This window comes from Abramis brama (assembly GCF_963993115.1).
Source record: "Abramis brama genome assembly, chromosome: 9".
Taxonomy (NCBI): Eukaryota; Metazoa; Chordata; class Actinopteri; order Cypriniformes; family Leuciscidae; genus Abramis; species Abramis brama.
The window spans coordinates 32,667,532-32,691,291 of record NC_139971.1 but is presented as its reverse complement, the minus strand read 5'-3'; the positions used below and the strand labels follow the sequence as shown (position 1 = coordinate 32,691,291).

Here is a 23,760-nt window from a genome sequence, read left to right as displayed (position 1 = left end):
ATAATATTACAGCCCCATCTGCACATTTCCACCTCGGCACCACCATTTGGTTTTCGCAAGCGACAACAATGTAACCAGTTCTAACGCAATGGAAAAAGTTCTAGAGAAGCATGCACACTGTTCTGTCATTGGTTGTACAGATGAGCACAGAACACTATTTGACCCCCCCAAAAAATGTCACAGCTGTCTTAAAGACCTCAGGGAACTTGTGTAAAAGTAACATGACGGTACATGCGAGTCGATGAGATTAATCAATGTAACTCCACAACAACTAGCTTACATAAATGTATCCACTAACAGAAATGTCCAGGTGTGTCTAAAAGTTGCAGCCTCTTCCTGAGTCTCTCTGTAAGGCTGCACTCCGCTACTGGTTATTTCTGAGATTTTGGATAAGTGATTATTCACATGTTTTGTTATTGTATCCAAAGCTTGTGTAAAAGGATCGACCGTTTTCTGAACGGGGCGGGGAGCAGCAGCTCATTTGCATTTAAAGGGACACACACAAAAACGGCGCGTTTTTGCTCGTACCCAAAAGGGGCAACTTTGACAAGCTATAATAAATTATCTGGGGGGTATTTTGAGCTAAAATGTCACAGACACATTCTGGGGACACTTATATTACATCTTGTGAAAGGGGGCATAATATGTCACCTTTAAAGTGTCCTTGTTACAGTGTAATTATACATTTAGGCCTAAGTACTGAGTAATAATAAACAATGTAGGCTACTTACTTTAGGGTTAGGGTTAAGAATAGGGGTTGGTTTAGGGGTAGCTGGACGTAAATATGCATATTTAGTTATTACTACAGTAACTACATGTAGCATGTGTAACAAGGACAGTAAAATAAAGTGTTACCAACACATTTTAGGAAAGAACATGAGCTTGGAAAGTAAAGAAGGTGGGCTTGTGTAAATTAAATCTATTGTAAAGCCTAACATTTGCCTGTACATTTTTAATTTATACTAAACTACAACAATTGTAACTGATAAATACTGCCAATTTATTTACATTTAGTATGAAGCTACATTTTTGTCACTGTTATAGGCTAGCGCGCCACACTTTGACTAAACAGCATCACATTTTTTTGTATAATTAAAATAAGTAGGCTATACAGATTGAAAATCTGACATTTTGATTAAGAGTTATTTTGTTTTCATTAAAATAGTACACACTAATTCGCTGAGGAGCCACGTTGAAAAATCAGTCAAACATGCTTTTGATAATTATTAACTAAGGAATTCGATAAATCTTTCGGCACCAGTTTTGTTGATCTCAAATCAAAAATCCTAGGACTAGTCGGCAAAATTACGTTTTTCAAATATTCCTGACTGGAAATAAATGGAGTGATACGAAGAGCATAAGCCAAGGAATTAGTGGATGTAAAACACTTATTATTACTATTATAAATTATGAATTATAACCAAAAAGTCACAATTTATTCGTTTTGTTTTCTCTATAGCGCCCCCAACAGCGTATTTCTCCCTGTTTTATACAGTCTATGATTTCTCCGTTTATTCCCTGAGTAGGGGCGCGCGTTTCAGACATCCAAATTTCAAGTTTCTACCATTTACAGATCCGTAGCCTACATCCCGTTCTAAGACAAAAAAAAAAAAAAGCATAATAATAATACAGACAAAACAGCAGCGTTTCCAACACGTCGTAGTGGCCCTTTGATTAAATCAGTGTCAATATCTATGATTTCAGCCATTTTATTGTAAAGCTGATGTAAGATTTCCAAGCACGAGGTTACCGGTACACCCCTAAAAATCAGCTTGTGGAGGGTTGTAGTGGGTTGTACCACAGTTACGGGGTGGGGGTGGGGGTGGGGGTCCGATTTAAAATTATTTTCAATCATCAAAAACACACTCTAAACCAAAATTCAGTGTTGTCATATTATTTGATCTGTTTAAATAAATGATGTTAATACCCTACATAAGACACGCCTATTCTACTTCTTCGGGGAACTCAAATCAGTTTCCATCCCCATCTCGTGTGGGACGGACGACACTGATACAGTAGACAGAGCATCTGCGCCTCCTGCATCACATTTACATCAGATTGTATACGAGATGTCCAAACCATCGAATATAAACCGTATTTAGGTCGAAACAGCTCTTTTCAAAACCTTTGTTCATTTCCATTTGATTCGTTATAAGGTAAGATTGTTTTATTTTTCTATTTTATTGTGCTTATTTGACATAGGGATGAGAGAACGGCTGCGCAATCACATCCAGTGTGTATGATGAAACCTCGCACATGGTTGACAGTAAATTCGGGCGGGGGGTAAAAATGAAGTTCTTTACAAATGTATATTGTATTTCATTCGTAAATAATAAGTGTTATTCGCATGAGCGTAAGTGTCTATTTTCAGTCAGTGTTTTTTTCCTAAAATAAGCGGAATTTAAATTGTATCTATCTACACATGTTGACACAATGGCCTTTGCTAATGACAAATTATTTACTTTAGCCTATATTGTTGACACCCTGTTAAAAAAAACATTAAAATAAGGTCATGAAATCTATATAGGCATACTATTAGATTTCATGACCTTATTTTAATGTTTTTTTTTTTTTTTTTGAGCTGATTTTAAAAGATTTTAGAGAATATAGGCGTTATTTTTAAGAGATTGTACTGTAAATTCAATAACGAAGAGGCCAAAATGTGTTCTGCTGGAGGCTGATTTATAAAAAGGTGCAGCCTTGAAAGAAATCTGTTAATCACATGAGCTTCGACCGAGAGCGGCCGAGCAGCATCATTCACATTGTAGCCTACACTCGTGGTTTAGCATACAATGTACAAAACCAGAGGTTTTGAGCCACAAAAGAATGATTTAATAGCGTGATTACTATTATTTTACTGTCCATCTATTGCAAATCCGCTCTTCAAATCTTTACACGTGACCACAGAAGGCGCGCTCTTGTCTGTTTGGGTTCGTATGCAAATTAACCGACCTCGTGCTATGAAGTGGGGCTTAAATTATTTAGATGGGAAATATGATCGTGTTCCGAACGATTCGGTTGGTTTAAATGACATTTGATATCTGATGGAAGCTGTGATGCGAGTCATGGTTTACTCACAGCCTCCTATTGAAAACACTGCATTGTGCTCTGTTTACGTTTGTGTAGCAAATACTAAAATTAATGCTAAATTAAAAGTACTCTCTATGTGAAAGAAATCTCTCGATTTTTTCCCTAAACGTAATGCATAAACTGTCCCAACTTAATGAGATATTCTGGGAATTACACCTGTTTCTGTGATATGCAGTCAGTGGAGAAAAAATAAAGATTTGTGTGATCTGCCTTATGTAAAACAATAAGTTATTGCTACAAAACTATTACATTTGTAAGTCATCTTTTTTTAAGGACATTTAACATGCAATTAAGTGTCACATTGCATCATGTTAGGGGAATTAAGCTGTCTAGTTTCTGTTCTTTGTTTTTGTATCTAATAGGAAGCCTACCGTGAAAATGAGAAGATAAACATTTCATCAACCCACACTTTTCTTTCCGTTGACTAAATCCTTTTATCTGACCTACATCTGCCCTTTTGAACGAAACGTGCCCTGTCGAAAAGGATTTCCTAGAATCTCTCCCTCCCCATCGCCAAAAAAGACATTTTCAAATGCCCAAAAACAGCAAAACCGTCAAGAGAGAGATTGACGATGACGATGTTACGGAATCTGTCAAAGATTTACTCTCCAATGAAGACAGCTGTGAGGACTCTTTCAAAAAGAGCTCTCTAATGGTAGGAGATGTTCCTCAGAATAAGGAGCGGGATGTTGAAGAGGGCTCAGAGGAAGAGGAGGAGGAAGAGGAGGAGAGACCCGCCTGGAGCAGCAAGCTCCAGTACATCCTCGCCCAAGTGGGCTTCTCAGTGGGCCTGGGCAACGTCTGGAGGTTCCCATATTTGTGCCAGAAAAACGGTGGTGGTAGGTTATGCATTTAAGCAAAATACATTTTTTATAAGAAGAGTGTAAATCCAATTAAATGTCTCAAAATGACCATTATCAATTTAATACATATGGATATATGATCAGCATTATTTTAGAGCTTACAAAAATGTCCAATATTTTCCTTTTTTATTTAAAACGAATATCCTATCAGTGCACAATCATACTGAATTGCAGTACCTATTCTCATAGTTAGGAAAGATACATTTACACACACACACAGGTTTGTTTTGCTATACTTGTGAGGACATTCCATAGGCGTAATGGTTTTTATGCCGTCCAAACTGTATATTCAATCCCTCTACACTAATCTTACCCATCACAGAACACTTTATGCAATTTTTAATTTTTAATAAAACACTGTTTAGTATGTTTTTTAAGCCATTTGAAATACGAGGACTCAGGAAATGTCCTCATAAATCACATTCACGTTGTAATACCAATGTAATACCCATGTCGTTATACAAATTTCTGTCCTCATAAATCACAAAACAAACACACACACACAGACAATTGAATGAAGAATCTTTAGAGAGTCTGTGGACCGGGAATTGAATCTGAAACTGTGAACTTTTTCAGTTCAGTAACACAATCTTCTATCAATTACAGAATATTTTTATAATTGTGAGAACCCTTGTGGTTCCCCTCAAAATTTATATAAATGGAATTAAATAAGCCATTGTTTTTATAATGCTTGAACACAAACCTCATTTCAAAAACTTGACAACCTAAAGTCAGACATATGTCTGACACCTCATTTGCAAGTTCTTATTATACATTTCCTGCACGCGTGTCTGCAGGAAACACGATTCTCGATGCCAGAGGTCTTTCTCTGAAAATACACACGATTAAGAGAAATGAATGTCATTTTGAGGCATAATATTACAACTAAATCAAAGAAAAATTAGTAAAAATAAACAAAGATCTGCCATAATGAAGTGGTCCACTCAGGGGTTATCAAACCTCTCCTGAAGGATCCCAGGCACTGCACATTTTGTATGTCTCCCTGACACACATTCAGGTCTTGCAGCCTCTACTAATGAGCTGATGAGTTGAATCAGGTGTGTTAGATAAAAAAGACATACAAAATGTGTGGTGCTGGAGGTCCTCCAGGACAGGTTTAAAAAAAACTGCACTAGCAAACGTGCTGTAATTTCTGTAGAGACCATAGAAAGTCATTGATATTAGAATAGCTTACGACAGTTACAATCAATAAATGCACTATATGGACAAAAATATTGAGACAGACCTCTTAATTATTGAATTAATCTGTTTCAATCAGACCCATTGCCACAGGTATATAAAATCAAGCACCTATACATGCAGTCTGCATTTACAATCATTTGTGAAACAAATGGTTCATTCTGAAGAGCTCAGTGAATTCTAACATGGTACTGTGATAGGATGTCACCTTTGCAATAAGTCAAGTTTGTGAAATAATCCCTGCTAGATAGGCCCTATTCCATGGTCAACTGTAAGTGGTATTATTGGAAAGTGGAAGCGTTTAGGAACAGCAGCAACTCAGCCACAAAGCAGAAGACCACATAAAGTTACAGAACGGGGTCACCAAGTGCTGAGGTACATGGTGTGTAAAAGTTGCCAACGCTCTGCAGATTCCATAGCAAAAACTGTGCGGCGGAAGCTTCATGGAATGGGTTTCCATGAGCGAGCAGCTGCATGCAAGCCTCATATCACAAAGTGCAATGTCAAGTGTCGGATGGAGTGGGGTAAAGCATGCCGCCTCTGGACTCTGGAGCAGTGGAAACATGTTCTTGGGAGTGACGAATCACGCCTCTCTGTTTGGCAGTCTGATGGGCGAGACTGGGTTTGCCAGGTGCCAGTAGAACGTAAGCTGCCTGACTGCAGTGTGCCAAGTGTAAACGTTGGTGGAGGATAGATAATGGTATAACGGGGCTGTTTTTCAGGGGTTAGGCTAGGCCCCTACTTCCAGTGAAGGGAAATCTTAATGCTTCAGCATACCAAGACATTTTGGACAATGCTATGCTTCCAACTTGGGAATGGCTCGCACAGAGCCCTGACCTCAACCCCGTTGAACAACTTTGGGCTGAAATGGAACAGAGATTGCAAGCCAACACTTCTCGTCATGGGTGTAAATTTCATCAGCAGTTGGGAGGGACAACGATAGTTAGGTTCACCACGTGGGCATATTATAATTATTAAATTATCTGGCATCCTCCACATAGTATTTTAGGTTTCGTCTGGGACAGAGGACGTCTCTGATATTCAGCAAGCCCACTGATCTGCCACTTAACATCGTATTGAGCAAAACCCAACACAACGGTAGATCTAAAATATAAGCCTCGTATCAGATCACACAGGCTTATCGCCATGTTAGTTGTAGTGGGTGACTTACTATCCAACAAGCTGCAGCATTAAACAAGCTACCAAACAAGCTGGGTAACGTTATAGCGGATTTATGGAAAAAAAAAAACGGTTATAATTTTTTGTCATGACTAATTTATTAATGACTCAGCATCGTCTGTATTAAAGAGAATCATCCGATGTTTAAAGTGAATAAAATAGCCTTGACAGCCAACTTACTGGATTTCCACAACTACTGAAGAACTTTGTTCTCTCCCACTGGACTTGTGTGTAGGTGAGGTAAAGGGAAAGCAGGCAGTGGACCAAAGCACTGTGAGGCAAAGGATAGGAGACTCAAAATGTTTCTAAACTTAGAACGCTTTAAAAAAAAATGTTTTACTACTTACACAATTATTTTAAGTATATATCATTATATTATTTACACTACACAGTGTGGTTTTTAATGATATTTTTAGGGGGGGGCAACCCTTCCCAGAAGAGTGGAAGCTGTTGTAGCTGCAAAGGGGACCAACTCAATATTAATGTATTTATGTATTTAGAATGCAATGTCATTACATTACCTGTTGGTGTAATGGTCAGGTGGCCCAATACTTTTGTTCATATAGTGTATATCAATCAATAAAAACGAATTAGAAATAGTTGTTTGAGTGAGATATCTATGTTCTCACATCAGTCAGGCATGGCATTGAAATGAAACGTTTTGCATGTTACAGGATAATCACAGGTTATATTACCCATCTGTGATTATACAAAGCTGTTTAATGTCAAGAGAAAGCAGATTACAGCTTCTTAACCTAGTCTCCCTGAGAGCAATGACATACAGTAGATAAGATTACTCATGTCTCTCTCTTTGTTCTCCTTATGTCATTTGCAAAAGACACTTTCAGAGTTAGTGAATGATTTCTGTATCAGAAAGAAAGACAGACGGGAAAGAAACATATGCAGTAGCTATCATTTTTTACAAGGAATTCTACTGTCTTACATTTTGGGTTTCATATACTGTAGTAGGAAACTATTGTGTTTGTTTACAATTTTCTGTCTAACTGCATGAGAATTTGACCACAACCCTGCCGTGTCTTACTACTTACTCCAGGTTATAATAAGTGAGTGTGTACACCCTGCTGTGCAGATCTGTAATTAGATTAAATAGGCCACTGTGTGTGGGCTGTCTCTGTCTTTGCCAGGGCAGAGCAACCACAACACCGCACCATCTACAGTATGTGGCATCAATGACAGCATATTTTGTCACACCACACACAAGAAACACACCTATGACGTTTTGCTGCCCCAGTCTGCCAGGTGTCATCTTAGGCACAACCCGTGGAGTCATACATTTTTAAACAAGCATCTCACAGCGCACCAATCTGACCTACATTAAAACCTTAAACAAAATGCAAAAACATGACAATTTTGGTGAGATTCTACTACTTCAAAGTTAATTGGGCAAAACACAAGATCTAAAGACCCCTATTGCTGGCTACAATAAGGCTGCTAAATACATTTAATGATAAAACATTAAAATCAGTGGTGGAGCTCACCTTTTTCATTGCCTGGGTCAGGTGCTCCAGAAATTAGATTACGCATATACTATATGACAAAAGGAATCAATGCAAAATGGCTCAAAACTGTAAATTACATTTCATGATATCCCAAAGCCTGTACTGTATAGTTGCCACTTAATAAAATATACAGGTTGAAGTAGATCTTACAAACCAAGCTGCAGTTTACAGAACATACATTTTGTAAATGACTGTTCATGTTTCTAATAAGATTCATGTCTCTAAATATACCAGATGTTGGTGTCTAAAATCATACTTATCTGTGAATCTCAGTAGGTTTCTGTGTGTTAAAGCACATGACTGCAACATGTTGGAAGAGCAGCAGACCATCAAAGCAATGCCATTGTATTGAAGTTGTTCCCCATAAGGCACTGGGAAGGAATGTTCTATCCTGTGCCATTGGCAATGCTTGAACAGTTTTGAAATGTCAGTCTCGTCCTTCTTTGGCTCTCTGTAATGAGAGTTTAATTCAAGAGAGAAAATATTTGCAGATAATAACAGTGGGTTAACTAGTTCTTTCATATATATATATTAGATTGTACCAGTGTTGTTAGAAAACTAAAACTATTAAACACTGAAAAACTGTCTTAAAATAAAGTTAAAATTAAACAAAATGTAAATAAATTGATGAAAAAATTAAACATTTAAAATGTTGGCAACTAACTGAAATAAGTTGAATCATTAAAAGTGAAATAAAAATAACTTAAAGCTAAATAATAATAAAACAAAAGAACATAACTAAATTACTTTACAATGAAACTGAAAATATAAAAATAAAAGCTATTTCAAAATATTAATAAATACTATATAAATATTACTAAAATAACATTGGATTAGACACAAAACATTTACATGATTAGCATGATAAATAACCATAAATCAAGAAACAACAAACTAATAAATGAATGAATAAATAAATCGGCATAAAACCAGGAAAAAAACTATCAATACAGTATAAAATACACACTAACATTAAAAACTTATTTTTTTTTTTAGATATATGACACCAATAATGGCAGTTTAAGAATTATCAAACATTGACCTTGAAGAATGTTTGATTATCACTGTCACTTGTAACATGCATATACTGTATCTGGCATACTGTATATCCCAAGTCCTGTGTATAACAGTGTGGAAGTTTGCTTCCAAAATAAATAGGGCCATAACCAGTTCTCCTCTTTGTAGGAGCGTATCTGGTTCCCTACTTCATTCTGCTGGTGGTGATAGGGATTCCCCTCTTCTTCCTGGAGCTAGCAGTGGGCCAGCGCATCCGACGGGGCAGTATCGGGGTGTGGAACTACATCAGTCCACGCCTGGGTGGCATCGGCTTCGCCAGCTGTTTGGTGAATATCAGTGCTTTCATGTAGACATACGTTATTTTAAGTGCACTGTGTAAAAATAACCAAAGACGGACACTGTCTTTGCTCAGGGGAGAGATGACTAATTAAAGCTTTTAAAGACTTGGGGAGATGGAGTAGAGGGTGTAGCTCATACATTTAACTGCATTCTCTCTAATTGCAGGTGTGCTTTTTTGTGGCGCTCTACTACAATGTCATCATTGGCTGGAGTCTCTTCTACTTCTCGCAGTCCTTCCAGCATCCTCTTCCGTGGCACGAGTGTCCCCTGGTCAAAAACAAAACGAATACATGTAAGACGACCATGAAATCATGCTTTTTATTTTTTTAAATGCATTATGACATACTGTATGTAGACAGAAACAATTGATTTTAATATACTGAATAACTTTTCGAATTAATCTTATAGTGCTGTACAAGATTATAAGTTTCATGTTATTGTGTAGATATTGAACCAGAGTGTGAGAAAAGTTCAGCTACTACGTTCTACTGGTATCGTGTGGCCCTGGATATCTCCGATTCCATCTCTGAGAGTGGAGGACTTAACTGGAAGATGACTTTGTGCCTGTTGGTTGCTTGGACCATGGTGTGTCTTGCTATGATGAAGGGTATCCAGTCTTCTGGAAAGGTAAGAAAAGTATTTTGTATTTTGTTCTAGGAAAGTCTGCCTTTAGTCACAGAATAAAGTCAGCTAAGACCTCAAGGGATGTCTTAAAAGTAGCACAGAGAGAAACACTGACCCTCAGACTGATCCGTCCTATATCAATGAGAACCATCGGCCTCTCATGTGATCCAGGCCTGCATAACTTTGTGAAACGTGATGCAGCGTCCATACTGATAAAACCAAATGTGGTACTCTGACATCAGTGAGCTTTTGACCCGGTTCCTTTTGACAGCTGATTTTCAAGTCATGTGGGTATTAAAACCCCCTAAAGAAGTTAAAACAACATAATGAGGGGGTTTCATTTTTAAAGGCATCCATTATCATAGTGCATATGTAAAAATAAAAAAAACATGCCGTTATTACCTCGCTAGTGAGAAATTTCATGTAGCTTTTAAGTTTGGTAAACAATTTTTCTTGATAAAATCGTCAGAGCCAATCAATTGCTGATGTTTGATTGGGAGAAAAAAGTGGGAGAAAGAGAGTATGTACTTTCCATACATAATAAAACGTAATTTTGTGGCAAAAAAAAAAAAACATGCTCATCCACAATTCTTGCTGTTGTGGGCTGGAAGGACCTTTAAAATAACTGAAATCATTTGGCGAAGTGATATGGAACTGTAATGCGGTCAAGACCTGCCTTGAACTACTTAAGCCGTATGTTTCCCTGAAAATAATTGCACACCTTAGAACGTTCGTCAGCCAATCAGGTTCAAGCATTCCCCCGTAGTATAAATATAATTAATTACATATACAACGTTTCAATATCCACAAAAAATTTGATTACAGAGTGCACTAAATAGATGTTTGCTCGTGATAAATCATCTATAGAGGTTTCTGAACAGCAGTAAAAGTTGGTATGAAACGAAAGTTGCGATAGCATTTTCTTCCCTATTGTGATGTATGTCAGAGTGAAACACCTTCTCGAACCAGAATAAATGTAGGGCGGGACTTGATTTTGTCCATCAGCAATTGATTGGCTCGTTGGATGGTTGTGGTTTGCTATTGCTGTGATCTCATGTGAGCGACAGGTTGGGAAGGCAGACAGAAGGGAAGTTAAAGATTATAAGGGCACATGAATAAAAATAATAATAATAATAATGATGTGGACGGATAAATAATTTAGAATTAATAAATACAGCAATATTCCATAAAAAAAAGAAGAAATGTCCATTTTGGTTTCATGGTGACTTCAATATATTGCCAGTTAAGTGTGGCCCCTCAGTCAGTAAGGATATTATAGTATGGGATATATATGCTATACTCTGACGGGGATAAAGACAGTCTTTGAAGCCTAATCTAGGATTTACCTCACAAAAGAATACCAATCTCTCATTCAACATTCCCACAAAAGCGTATTTCACACAAAAAAAAATCCTAGTGATTTTTTTCTTCTTCTTCTTTGTCATTTTGTGTGCACAAAAGCATGGCAGTGCTGGTTGCCATGGTTTTATGTGCACCATCCCTATTCACAGTTCTGTGGCACTGTACCCTGTAACCTTACTCAACTACAATTATTGGTGTTTGAGGATACTGTACTGTAGAATTAGAGTTGTGTCTGCAGGAAGAAGGATATATTTATTAAAAGGATCGTCATATAACCTTTGTGATGATTAACTTTTGAGGAACCACAAAGAAATGTCTTTTAATCTTCTAAGTTGTGGGATAGTTAAAGTTAAGACTTTACACTATAAGACTGGTCCGCCCTTGATGAATCAGAGATGAGTCAGTATAGCCTTTTGAGCATTATGGTCGTACAGTAGTATGTACAAGTCATTAATGCCATCAACAAAGGCCGTTTTGTTTACTTCAAAAAGTAATTTAAATCAATATATGACTGCACATATATTTTTATATCAGAGCATGGTGCTAGTAATGCCAAGGTCATGGATTTAAATCCCAGGGAATGCATGAACTGATAAAATAAATGTATAACCTCAATGCAATGCAAGTTCCTAAAATACACATTAAAAATTAATATAACCTAATTATAATCTGTCCATAAAATAAATTATGTATATGATTTAAGGATTAAGTTAAGTATTAATCATTAAAGCCCCCAAATTATCATTCCTGTAAAATAGAAAATTATGAAATTAATTATGTTTGGGGTGTAACTTTATGACTGTACTGAACTCATAAAGAGAACCAACTGTTCCCATTGCCGCAAGGTTTTGAGTCACACCAGTGTTATTGTAATATTTTTTATATAATCTATATACTGTTATAATATTTAATTAAATATTCAATTACAGTTTTAGTAAAAATATTTTATACATTTTAAAATTTTTACATTTTAAAAATAAAATGATCAGTTTTATTAGTTTTTTTTCTATAGCTTTAATTTATTCTTTATTACATTTAGGTTTAGTCATTTTAATACTTCAATGTAATCTTATTTATATCAGTTAGTCGCCAAGGAAACATTTTTAATTTTAAGTTAAAAAAGATTATTGAATAGTTATATTTTTTAGCTTTGCTTCAGTTTAAAAAAAATAAAAATTTAATCACTTTAGATATAGTTTTAGTTAACAATAACAACACTGAGCCACACATGATCTCATTGTCAGCAACAATGCAAGATATAAAACTCAACAGTTCCATTTCTTTTGATGTACGTTTAGAGCAAAGCCTTTGGTTACAACATCCCTCGACAAACCGCAATCAGTATCATCATCTTAGTTCTGTAGATGACCATCCATGTATTGATAGGATAAGCACTAGACACTTAAGTCTAGGCTTTGTTCAGACAGTCAGCAAAAATAGTTCTGACTTTAGTTGTATTTTGAATGGCAAAATACCACATGAAACCCAGTTATTACAAACTAGATCAAAACCAAATCCATATGTCAGATTTCTGGAAATATGCTTCAGTCTGATTGGACTGGCCATGCAGGCTGGCATTTAACATCACAAACAAAGTGTCTGCAGCTGTGTCTCAATTCACTCATTTACAGTCACATGTTGCATTCAGGCCTGCCATAGATGCCTTATCTACACCATCTGGCTTAAACAAAGCATCTATCTTCATTAACGTTCATTCAAAATGAGCTGTGTATTGTAATAAAATAATTTTTTCACTGTAATGTTTGAACAAATGCATCTGATTTCTTCTTTTGTAAAATGACGGACTGTCTAGATTTGAAAACGTAACTAAAAGTCCCTCTGTAGTAGGGCCGCAACGACGCGTCGACGTCATCGATTACGTCGACTATGAAAATACGTCGACACGCATGAAATGCGTCGACGCGTCACATTAATTATTTACGTTTAAATGTCGAGTAATGGCGGCTTCTGCTCCCGCTCCCGCGAAGCTTTTTCAGTGCATGTGCCATTTTTTTAAAAGGTGTGTATGCACATGTAGACTAGAGACCTGCACTCCCGCGGGACCCAACGCAACAGAGTGCGGCGCGGGAATATAGTTAGTTCTGATGGCCAAGTGCGGACGCGGGCGGTAATGCACTCGTGTGTGCTGGTTGAGGGAGAATAAAACGATTCGCGGGACTCCCACAAAATAGAAATATCTATAAATTGAACATCTAAAAACAAATAAATTTGGCCACCTCTGGTAAAATCCCCACATCCTCAGTTGAACAGATCATGCATTTCTACCCCTGTAGTATAATGGCCTATGTCAAGAGTGTGACTTAGGCCGTTTTATTTGGCCTAAGTCAAAAGATTTTACAAGCAATTTTAAAAGGCAATTTTACAAGCTTTTCAAGATGGGAGCTGCATCAAGAAGAACGAACCTCTGAAGTTATTTTTCATTTTTTTTGTGTTTTCTGAGAAACCTGAAAAATGACTTAGGCAATTATTTTAGGAAGGTGATGATATTCAATTATTGGTTCCGTTTTTGTGTTTTCTGAGAAACCTGAAAAAATGACTTGGGCAATTATTTTAGGAAGGTGACGAAATGCTTCCTGTTCGCATATTTCATAATAAAATGACAATTACCCTTTCTGAAATACAATTTTTTTGTCATCCATAGATTTCATGTTAAAATAATATACAGATGCACTACAGCTGATATATTGTTGTTATTATTATTTATTGGAAAGTTTGCCAATGGATAAATCGGCTAATCCCAAAAATAACCATTAGATTAATCGTAAAAATAATCGTTAGATTAGTCGACTAATCGAAGAAATAATCGATAGATTAATCGACAACAAAAATAATCGTTAGATGCAGCCCTACTCTGTAGTCAATCATTTTATCCCTTAAAACTCATCTGTGATCACCAAAATGACATATTTAAGCACTTTTTCCTTGACAAAAGGAAACTTTTTTGTCACTTTTTCCATGACAAAAAAAAATGTCATGCCTTAAAATAACTTGAATATAACTCTTCACCCTTGCCTCATTTAGTTTGTGCGGTTCTATGAATATGCAAATTAGCCCCGCCTCCACTCACTGACGCCAGAAACACAAGCGATTTCAAACCGCGTTTTTGAGACTGTCTTTGGTTCACTGCAGTTTTAAGAGAAAAAAAAAAGAGTTGACTTATGAATTTACACATGGTTTGTCTTAGAGCATATTAAAGGGTTAGTTCACCCAAAAATGAAAATTCTGTCAGTAATTACTCACCCTCGTGTTGTTCCAACCGCGTAAGACCTTCGTTCATCTTCGGAACACAAATTAAGATATTTTTGATGAAATCAGAGCTATGTCTCACTCCTCCATAGGCTGCTATGTGACCGAAACTTGCTGGCCCAGAAAAGTTATTAAAGAGATCGTTAATATAGTCCAAGTGACTCCAGTGGCTCAATCTTAAGTATATCAAGCGACGAGAATACTTTTTGTGCGCAAAAACAAACAAAAATAACGACTTTATTCCACTTTTCATTTCCTTCTCTCTGGGCCTCGTAGTGTTTTTGCGCTGCGCGTCTGTGTTGCACGTCATCACGCATCACACACATGACCGGCGTCGACCAATAGTGAGCCTACGTGGTGACGTGTAACACAGACGCGCTGCGCAAAAAGACTACGCAAACCAACTAGAGGCCCAGAGAGAAGGAAATGAAAAGTGGAATAAAGTCGTTATTTTTGTTTGTTTTTGCGCACCAAAAGTATTCTCGTCGCTTGATATACTTAAGATTGAGCCACTGGAGTCACTTGGACTATATTAACGATCTCTTTAATGACTTTTCTGGGCCAGCAAGTTTCGGTCACATAGCAGCCTATGGAGGAGTGAGACATAGCTCATATTTCATCAAAAATATCTTAATTTGTGTTCCGAAGATGAACGAAGGTCTTACGCGGTTGGAACAACATGAGGGTGAGTAATTACTGACAGAATTTTCATTTTTGGGTGAACTAACCCTTTAACAACACCACATAGACTTATAAACAATATTAAAACCTTGATTTTCACCACAGGGGGACTTTAAAGGTTTGGAAAACAAACCAGAATTAGGTGCACTATAAAAAAGAAAAAGCCTTACAGTCGATTCATAGTTTGTCAGCAAAGTCAGCAAGTGAGGGCACATTTTTCTGCCCCTTAAGGTTATAATTACAATAAATTACATTATTTGATAATCTTTTTTTGTCTGACTGCAGGTGATGTACTTCAGCTCTCTGTTCCCCTATGTGGTGCTTATTTGTTTCCTGGTTCGTGCTTTCCTACTCAAAGGTTCTATAGACGGCATCATCCACATGTTCACCCCGAAGGTAAGGCATGTGTGAGCAGATGACACATTACCACAATGGTTAGACCAATTTACTCTACATGCTCTGGTTCACACTGCAGCAATTAATCCAATTTATTGAGAATTACCGTAATCATCCATAACTAATTCCCATGTGTATCACTCATCTCAGTTCGGTGAAGACCAGTAGATGTATCTATGGAAACAATACCCTAGCCAGATTTCCCAGCATGCATTTGTGATGTGACTCGGCAGAAGTGAATTAAATCTTCCATCAGCACACATTGAAATGCAGCAGACTGTCTAATTGTGCCAGCTATTTTACATAATATCCATCCAACACACAGACACAAGATGTGGTCACATTTTCTCCTCAGTGCAAAGGGCTGTCAATGTGTCCATTGTTGAGTTACATGTCGCTTCAGAGTCTTATCAGAGGGTGGTTTGTGTAACACAATTAAATGATAGTACGTAGCCAAAGCTTTAGATTTGTACTGCTTCTGTTTCACACACAATGGTAATTAGTACAGAGCCATTACAATCACTGCACTGCTGAAATGGGGGGGACTATAATTTTTCTTTTTATATAAAATCCTATATTTAACAAGCTTTTTAGAGCTGTTTTTACATTTATGTTATCAAGGGTGCAATTCAGTAGTTAAAAATGCTGATTAAGTATTATTCTATTTATATTTAAAAAATATTTTGTCATAATTTACTCTCCAAACCTTGCATAGATGCATTTTTTTATTCTGCGGAACACACAAAAAAAAGAAGAAATGTTGGTAACCAAACAGTTTTGGTGACTACTGACATCCATTATATGGCCAAAAAAACCCTATTCTTTAGTAATATCTTCTTTTATGTTCCACAAAAGAAAAGTAATTCACAGTGCTATTTTGGTATTATTTATACAGTATTATAGTTTTCATTCATGTTTTTAATTATTTTTTATATTTTAGTTTTGTTATGTGATTGTCACTTTTATTGGGTTTTGTTTCTTTTTAAATATTACTATAAAGGTTTCATTTATTTTTATTTCAGTTTTAGTTTTTTATTTCCATTTTTTTTTCCAGATTCCAATCATTTTAGTGCTTCAACTTGAACTTATTTCAGGTAGATGCTGAGGCAATATTTCTTTCAGTTTAAGTTGTCCATCTAATATATTGCTTTATTTGAATTAATAAAAAAGTTTTTGATAGTTGGAGTTTTAGTTAATGATAATAACCCCGAACAGCTTTTGAAACGATAAAAGTGTGAGTAAATGATGAAAGAATTTCCCTTTAAGAGTGTTACTGTGTGTGTATGACTCAAGGTAATTATTTATATGATCATATGTTAAAATATGTGGTGCAGCCCAATGTTTCAAGTAGCAATCTGTCTATATATCAGCCTGGATGGTTAAAAAATTGGCTTCTCAGTTTAACCATAGGCAAATTTATATATTTTCTGATGTTTTCAGATATTCTAAATAAAAAGCATATCACAGTGCATGATTTAGCACGTGACAAATAATAAACTTCACTATTTTCTTACAGCTGGAAATCATGCTGGAGCCCAAAGTGTGGCGTGAAGCTGCCACGCAGGTCTTTTTTGCCCTGGGTCTTGGTTTCGGTGGGGTTATCGCCTTCTCCAGCTACAACAAGCGAGACAACAACTGCCACTTTGATGCTGTGCTGGTCTCCTTCATTAACTTCTTCACCTCAGTGTTGGCCACTCTAGTAGTGTTCGCTGTGCTGGGCTTCAAAGCCAACATCATGATTGACAAATGTGTGGAAATGTAAGTCCAAGACAAAACCCTGAGAAGCAGTTTAGTAGCAAGTTTCAAATATTATTAAAATAAATTTACAGTCCATAACTGTCATGAAACTGCATACCGGTCCAATGACCGGTAGTTGAATTTCTTGTTTTAATGTATCTTAGGAACACAAAGAAGATCATTGATTTCCTTGGCAAAGAGATTAATCCAAGCTTGATCCCACACCACATTAACTTCAGTAATGTTAGCCCAGAGGACTACCAGCAAATGACTAGCGTTATCCAGGGCGTGATGGAAAACGATTACCCACGCCTAGGCTTAGACAACTGCGACATCAAAGAGGAGCTGAACAAGGTGAGGAGGAGCTTAAAGTGAACTGATACACCACGGGGAAACCTTAGAGACACACGGGGAAACCTTAGAGACAACTGAAAACACAAACTTTCCATGGAATTTAACCCTGCTGGTTAGGCTCTCTCTCCAGTCCTGTTTTGAAAGTTAATACAACACAAGAGAGCACTCACTATCAAAAGTGTCATTTTAAAACCTATACTTCACAGCTATTAGAAAATCTGACAAACAAACTAAATAGATAGGGGTCAATGATGAGTAGTGTTGGGGAAAATTACTTTTAAAAGTAATGTGTTACTCCCTAAAAACGTAACTACTAAGTTACTTTTTATGGAAATTAATGTGTTGTTACTTATGTGTTACTTTTTCTCAAGCCTGCTTGCTTGTTTTTTACAAAAAAAAATGGTTAGCAAATGTAAAGGCCCTTTATGTGGAAGCTTTTTTCCACCACAGAATAAAACATTTTAATAGATAATTGCGAGTTTACATCTCACAATCCTGACTTTTTTTTCTCAGAATTGCAAGTTTATATCTCACATTTCTCACGTTTATATCATGCAATTCTGAGATCACATAAAGTGTCACATAAAAAGAGGATATATAAATACTTAAAAGTTTATGACCAATATAATGGAAACTGCAGAGGAAATACTTTAGTGGCCTCTAGTGTGTAGGAAATCAAGTGGCCTTTAGTGTGTAGGAAATCAAGAGGCACTACATGATGAAACAAAAGGAAATAAATGCGGTACGTGTTGGCTGAGGTGATGCCATGATCGGATTAAACCACAAACACCTGCAAGAACCGTCATAGGCCTACTAGAATATGAGGCTCTTTCTTTACACAGGCACATTTCCTCCTGCATCTTTTGATGTGTTTCGTTTTACCCAAATCTATTTTTGTACGTTTCTGCTTGCTTCGACATAAACCCTCACACTAAAACATGTTGAATAATTCATGCAGAGGCCTCAAGCAAACTATAGCATTTTAACAGTACAGAATAAACAGATGTATGTACATTATCACTATAGCAGTAATCTAATATCTTGACATAAAAATTAAAAAAATGATCAAGTATATTTTACTTTTTCTGAGGAAAATACAAGTTATGTTTGCCTGTGCAAAACAAGCTGCCGTGATACAAGTCAAGCCTAATCTTACACTTATCTTTTTATTTATATGTTCATGTTTTTGAAGGCATGCTAGAATCCTACCTTTATTTTTTCTCTCACAGGCGGTGCAGGGCACAGGCTTGGCCTTCATCGCTTTCACTGAAGCCATGACTCATTTCCCAGCCTCACCTTTTTGGTCTGTGATGTTCTTCCTTATGTTGGTCAATCTGGGACTGGGCAGCATGTTCGGCACTATCCAGGGCATCCTTACCCCCATTGTGGACACCTTCAAAGTACGGAAGGAATATCTCACAGGTCAGCCAATGCCAAAAAAAACATGACTCTGCAATATGAGAAGGAAACATTTTTACTTAATAGTTTGAAGAATATAATGGATCATTATTTGATCTGTCTCTGAAACCATATGATAGATTTGCATTTTTAGCTGAAATATTCCTTTAATCACAACAAACATTATCATCAATGTTGAAAAAAGTTGTCCAGCTTAATATTTTTGTGGAAATCGTGATAATTTTTTCCCCTTAATCTTTAAAACAGAAATCTTTTGTAACACTGTAAATGTATTAACTGTCACTTTTGATCAATTTAATGTATCCTTGATTCATCTTTTTTAATTCTACTGACCCCAAACTTTTACTTTAACAGTATACTGCATGGATTTAATTGACATTTAATCAGATTAAACCTAAATAATTTCACGTAAGTTTATCCATGTAAAGTTAAAAGTAACGATTTCTGTTCAGAAAACTCATCTTAAGTAACTTATCGGCCTGACAGAGACACATTTCCGTAACGTTAGGCTACTTCCGCTACTCACAAAAGTCAACAATGCCCACCCACAGACGCAGAAAATCGAGTTACATTAATGAGCATTATAACTCTTTATGAGCTTTCATAAAATACTGAGAGGATAACGTCGTACCCCCTGGCCCCTTCTCATTTCCAGTTTAACTTATCCTTTGGATTTCTAATACACATTGTTGCTCTCTGCTTTCTTTACAGTTGGTTGCTGTGTACTTGCCTTCTTTATTGGTTTAATATTTGTCCAGCGATCAGGGAACTACTTTGTGGCCATGTTTGACGATTATTCTGCCACTCTACCCCTGCTCATCGTGGTTCTTCTGGAGAACATTGCTGTGGCCTGGGTCTACGGCACCGACAAGTATGTTACTCAGTACTCAGCCTCTAATTAGAGAGCTTACAGCGCCCTCTGGTGGCATGATGAGCGACGTATTTATATCAAGAGAATTTATCAACTACATTTATTTATTAAAATTCAAGTTTGTTACGGTCTTATACTACCTTAAGAAATGTTTTATTATAATTATGTTATCATAAAAGAATAGATTGTTTTCACAACTCAATTAAATGACATAAACTACTACTTTCAATTGATTGTGGCATTGACTGATTAAATCTTGATTGAAAAAAGGCCAGCTCGCAATTTGAAAGTCTAATATGTCTGAAAAAGATATTTTAAGATATATGAAAAAAAAAATGAGTTTAAAATATGGACATGTATTTGTGGTTTTGCTCAGAGAACATACTGTACATTACATTCATACTTTGTTTTTGTTTTGTTCATTTTACTTTTTTTTATTAGAACTATTTAAAATATTTAAGACTAAATAAAAAAAAAACATTGATTTAAGACATTTAAGATACTGAATACTGAGATTCATATTGATGTGACAAGTATTTGTTTTCATCTTTATATACTGTATATTTATTGAAATTCAAGTTAGTTACAGTTACAAACTAACCGATGGAAAATAAATGTAGTTAAAATGATATCGTAAATATAATGAAATTTCATACAGTATAGTGGCCAAAAGCTATGTCCGGAGAGAATTGGTTTGAGGATTTGGTTTTAATGACCCTACAGGTTTGATTAAACCATCAAAATATAAGGAAAATATTTTATATTTTTAAATATTTTAAAAATGAGGGAAGAACTAAACACTAAACTAGGTTTTATCTGACAAAATTATTTTGCAAAAAATGCAAACTGCAGTTAGTTTAGCAGCAACTCTAAGCTAATTTGCAGTGATTGTGGCATTGATGCCTCTCTTTCTCTTCTGTGGGTTTAATTAGGTTCTTTGAGGATCTGAAGGACATGCTTGGCTTCACTCCATACCGCTTCTATTACTATATGTGGAAGTTTGTCACACCGGTGCTGCTGCTGGGTCTTCTGGCCGCAAGTCTCATTCAGCTGGGACTGTCGCCACCTAGTTACAGCGCATGGAACCAGCAACTGGTGGGTACACTTTAATACTTAAGATGCAATAATGTTTCGAACTTAAAACATGGCTATCATTTTATTCAGACATTTTTTATTCAGAGGTTTTATTCAGAGAGGTACAGATTCCATTCAGATTATTTCACCTATAGGTGTTCTGTTTTTTAAACCTGAAACATATATATAATGTTTAATAAATTTTGTACTAAAGTTTAAAAATCATTTATTAATTTAAGATTTTAAGACTTATTAATTTAGTCTTTAGAATTTAAGACTAATTAGGGTATTAAAATTGGTCTTTTGTCCATCTATTTGCATACTGAACTGTGTTTTATTTAGTCGGTTTTTTTGTCATTTAAAGTATGTCATTTCAAATCATTTCATTTCAAGTGACTTTAAAGTAGTTTTCTGGGAAAATATGTAGCATTTAGAAATGTTTACAACAACACAATATTTACAGACAATAAATCAACATGAGGGATAATAAACAGAAATAAAAAGAGATAATATGGGAGCATAGCACCTGCAAACGCATGTAAAAAATAAAATGTACATCTTGCATTCACCATAAATCAAATAAAACAAAATATGCTCACCAAGGCTGCATGTATTTGATCAAAAATACAGTAAAAACAGTAATATTGTGAAAAATTATTTTAAAAAATTCCTGTGATGGCAAAGCTGTATTTTTAGCAGCCATTACTCCAGTCTTCAGTGTCACATGATCCTAATTATATAATACAATAACTATAGCAAACCTGTAACAATGATAAAGTGAATTGTGCATCTTATTACAGTAATTGTCAGTTTTAAAAAGCTTAGGGTAAGGACATTTATTGGTGTGACTAGTGCAATTATGAGCACTAATCTATATGTGACTATTGAGATAAGTTAATGCCATTGCTTTTCAGAAAATTGACTGTTTCTTTAAGCCCAGGTCGTTCTAAGGCTTTCGATGCACAGTTTTACCACAGGATTAAAGTGGAATTATTCCTTTGCTGGAATAATCCAATTGCTGTGTCTGTTCTCAGGCTCAAGAACAGACTCTCAGCTATCCGCCCTGGGGCCTGGCTGTCTGCATCTCACTGGTGGTCACCGCCATCCTCCCTGTGCCTGTGGTTTTCATCCTGCGCTGTCTGAACATCATCGACGAGAACGCAGGAGGCCTGTCCACCGTCTCCTACAAGAAGGGCCGCATTATAAAAGACACCGCTTGTAGGAGCAGAGAAGAGGATGAGGATGACGCAAGTCTTCTCAACACGAAGACGCCGAGCGAAGCCCCATCGCCCATGCCGGCCAACTACCGTAAGCAGAACGGCCCTCCTTCAAGCGCAGACGTCACGCTCAACGGTAGCTGCAGCACTGGATACACAATGCCCAATATTACAGACATTCCGGACATGCCCGAATCTGATTTGTGAGGACCTGTCCAGTGTCATCTGTAACTGTGAGGGCCAGCGTCAGTTCATTTACCCTGTAAGAACCTCTTCATCTTCAAGTTCCAGCACTTCAAATGTCAATCACAATCAAGCTCCCTCTCATTGAGATGAACAGGAATGCTAACAGATAGCGTTCTCTTATTCTCTTTGCTTCGAACAGCTCTCTTCCATCCACACTGGTCCAGGCCTGGTTACACAGACAGGGCTTAGATTAAGCCAGGATTAGGCCTTAGTTCAATTTAAGTAGCTTTTATATACGCGCCCTAGAAAAAACATTACAGGTGTGCATCTTGAGACAAAAGACTGGCACTGACATATTTTTAGATATGTCAGTGCAAGTTGCTTTCAGTTAAAACAGCTCAAACATGCATTTTAGTCTGGGACTATCTTAAGCCTTGTCTGTGAAACCGGGGGTAATTGTATTATATGTGTAGCTAGCGCTAACGCACCCCTATCCCGACCCATTGCCCCAACTGCTTACATGCACTTACCCGACTTTCTAGGGGCCTGTAGACCCCTGGTTTATGCTCTACTCTAGAATGGCTAATTGTAAAAACTGATAATGTTGCAAGGCAGGGCAGTTACTGTCCACAAAAAAAAAAAAAAGAAAAAAAAAAAAGAAAAAAAAGAAGAGATTAGAAGCAGCTTAGCAGCTGTTGAAAAGACTAGAATGTAAATGTATGCGTAAAACGTGGAAAACATGTAATTAAATTGTGTATGGATTGCATTTAATACAACCCTAACTCATTGTTCGAAAAAATGTGTGCCTAAACAAACCTAAAAATGTTAATAGAATACAAGGAGTGAATGTTGTACATTTAAGGTATTCTGTAAATATATTATGAATACATTTATTCTAATATAGTTTGGAATACAGATCATGTTTTTGGGTAAGTGCTTAATCCAGTATGCCGACTTTTTTTGTTTGTATGTTTGCTGACGTGCTACCATTGTAAGGAGTTTTGATACTCCTCCTTCTTCCTGTATATATTTTTCATGAATTTGCTCAATGACGCAGTATTTTTTTTCTCAGTATTGAGATTAAAAGATAAAGGATTCAGACACACTTTTGTGCTTTACTACTTTGTTGCACTTCACAACAACATGACCATGATCAAAACTGTACATGGACAAATATTAAGGATGCACCAATATTAAAATTCTGCCTGATATATATAAAAAGTGTTAACATTCCAGTGTTGGCCATTATGATTAAATCATCAACTTATAAGTGCCATCTGAAATTTTCTTCTAGAATGATAATTTTTGTCAAGCTTGTATATTTAAGATCAGTAATTTCACTTAAATGACAATTTTCATTGCCA

General features: G+C 36.4%; 1 protein-coding gene across 1 annotated transcript; it reads left to right on the top strand.

Annotated features, from left to right (window-relative positions):
• The first annotated feature begins 1,979 nt into the window (after positions 1-1,979).
• slc6a15 (solute carrier family 6 member 15) lies at positions 1,980-23,501 on the top strand. Its single transcript, XM_084124541.1, has 12 exons — positions 1,980-2,156; positions 3,453-3,929; positions 9,038-9,195; positions 9,374-9,500; positions 9,654-9,835; positions 15,428-15,538; positions 17,055-17,296; positions 17,440-17,629; positions 18,859-19,051; positions 19,760-19,919; positions 20,852-21,014; positions 22,028-23,501. The coding sequence occupies exons 2-12, from the start codon at positions 3,623-3,625 to the stop codon at positions 22,415-22,417; spliced, it is 2,223 nt and encodes a 740-aa protein (XP_083980667.1). The 5' UTR covers positions 1,980-2,156; positions 3,453-3,622; the 3' UTR covers positions 22,418-23,501.
• The last annotated feature ends 259 nt before the right edge of the window (positions 23,502-23,760 follow it).

Coding starts and splice junctions, on each gene's coding strand:
- slc6a15 (XM_084124541.1), top strand. CDS start 3,623: ATGCCCAAAAACAGCAAAACCGTCAAGAGAGAGATTGACGATGACGAT. Junction 9,501..9,653: donor CAAAAACAAAACGAATACAT/GTAAGACGACCA, acceptor GTTATTGTGTAG/ATATTGAACCAGAGTGTGAG. Junction 17,297..17,439: donor ATTGACAAATGTGTGGAAAT/GTAAGTCCAAGA, acceptor AATGTATCTTAG/GAACACAAAGAAGATCATTG.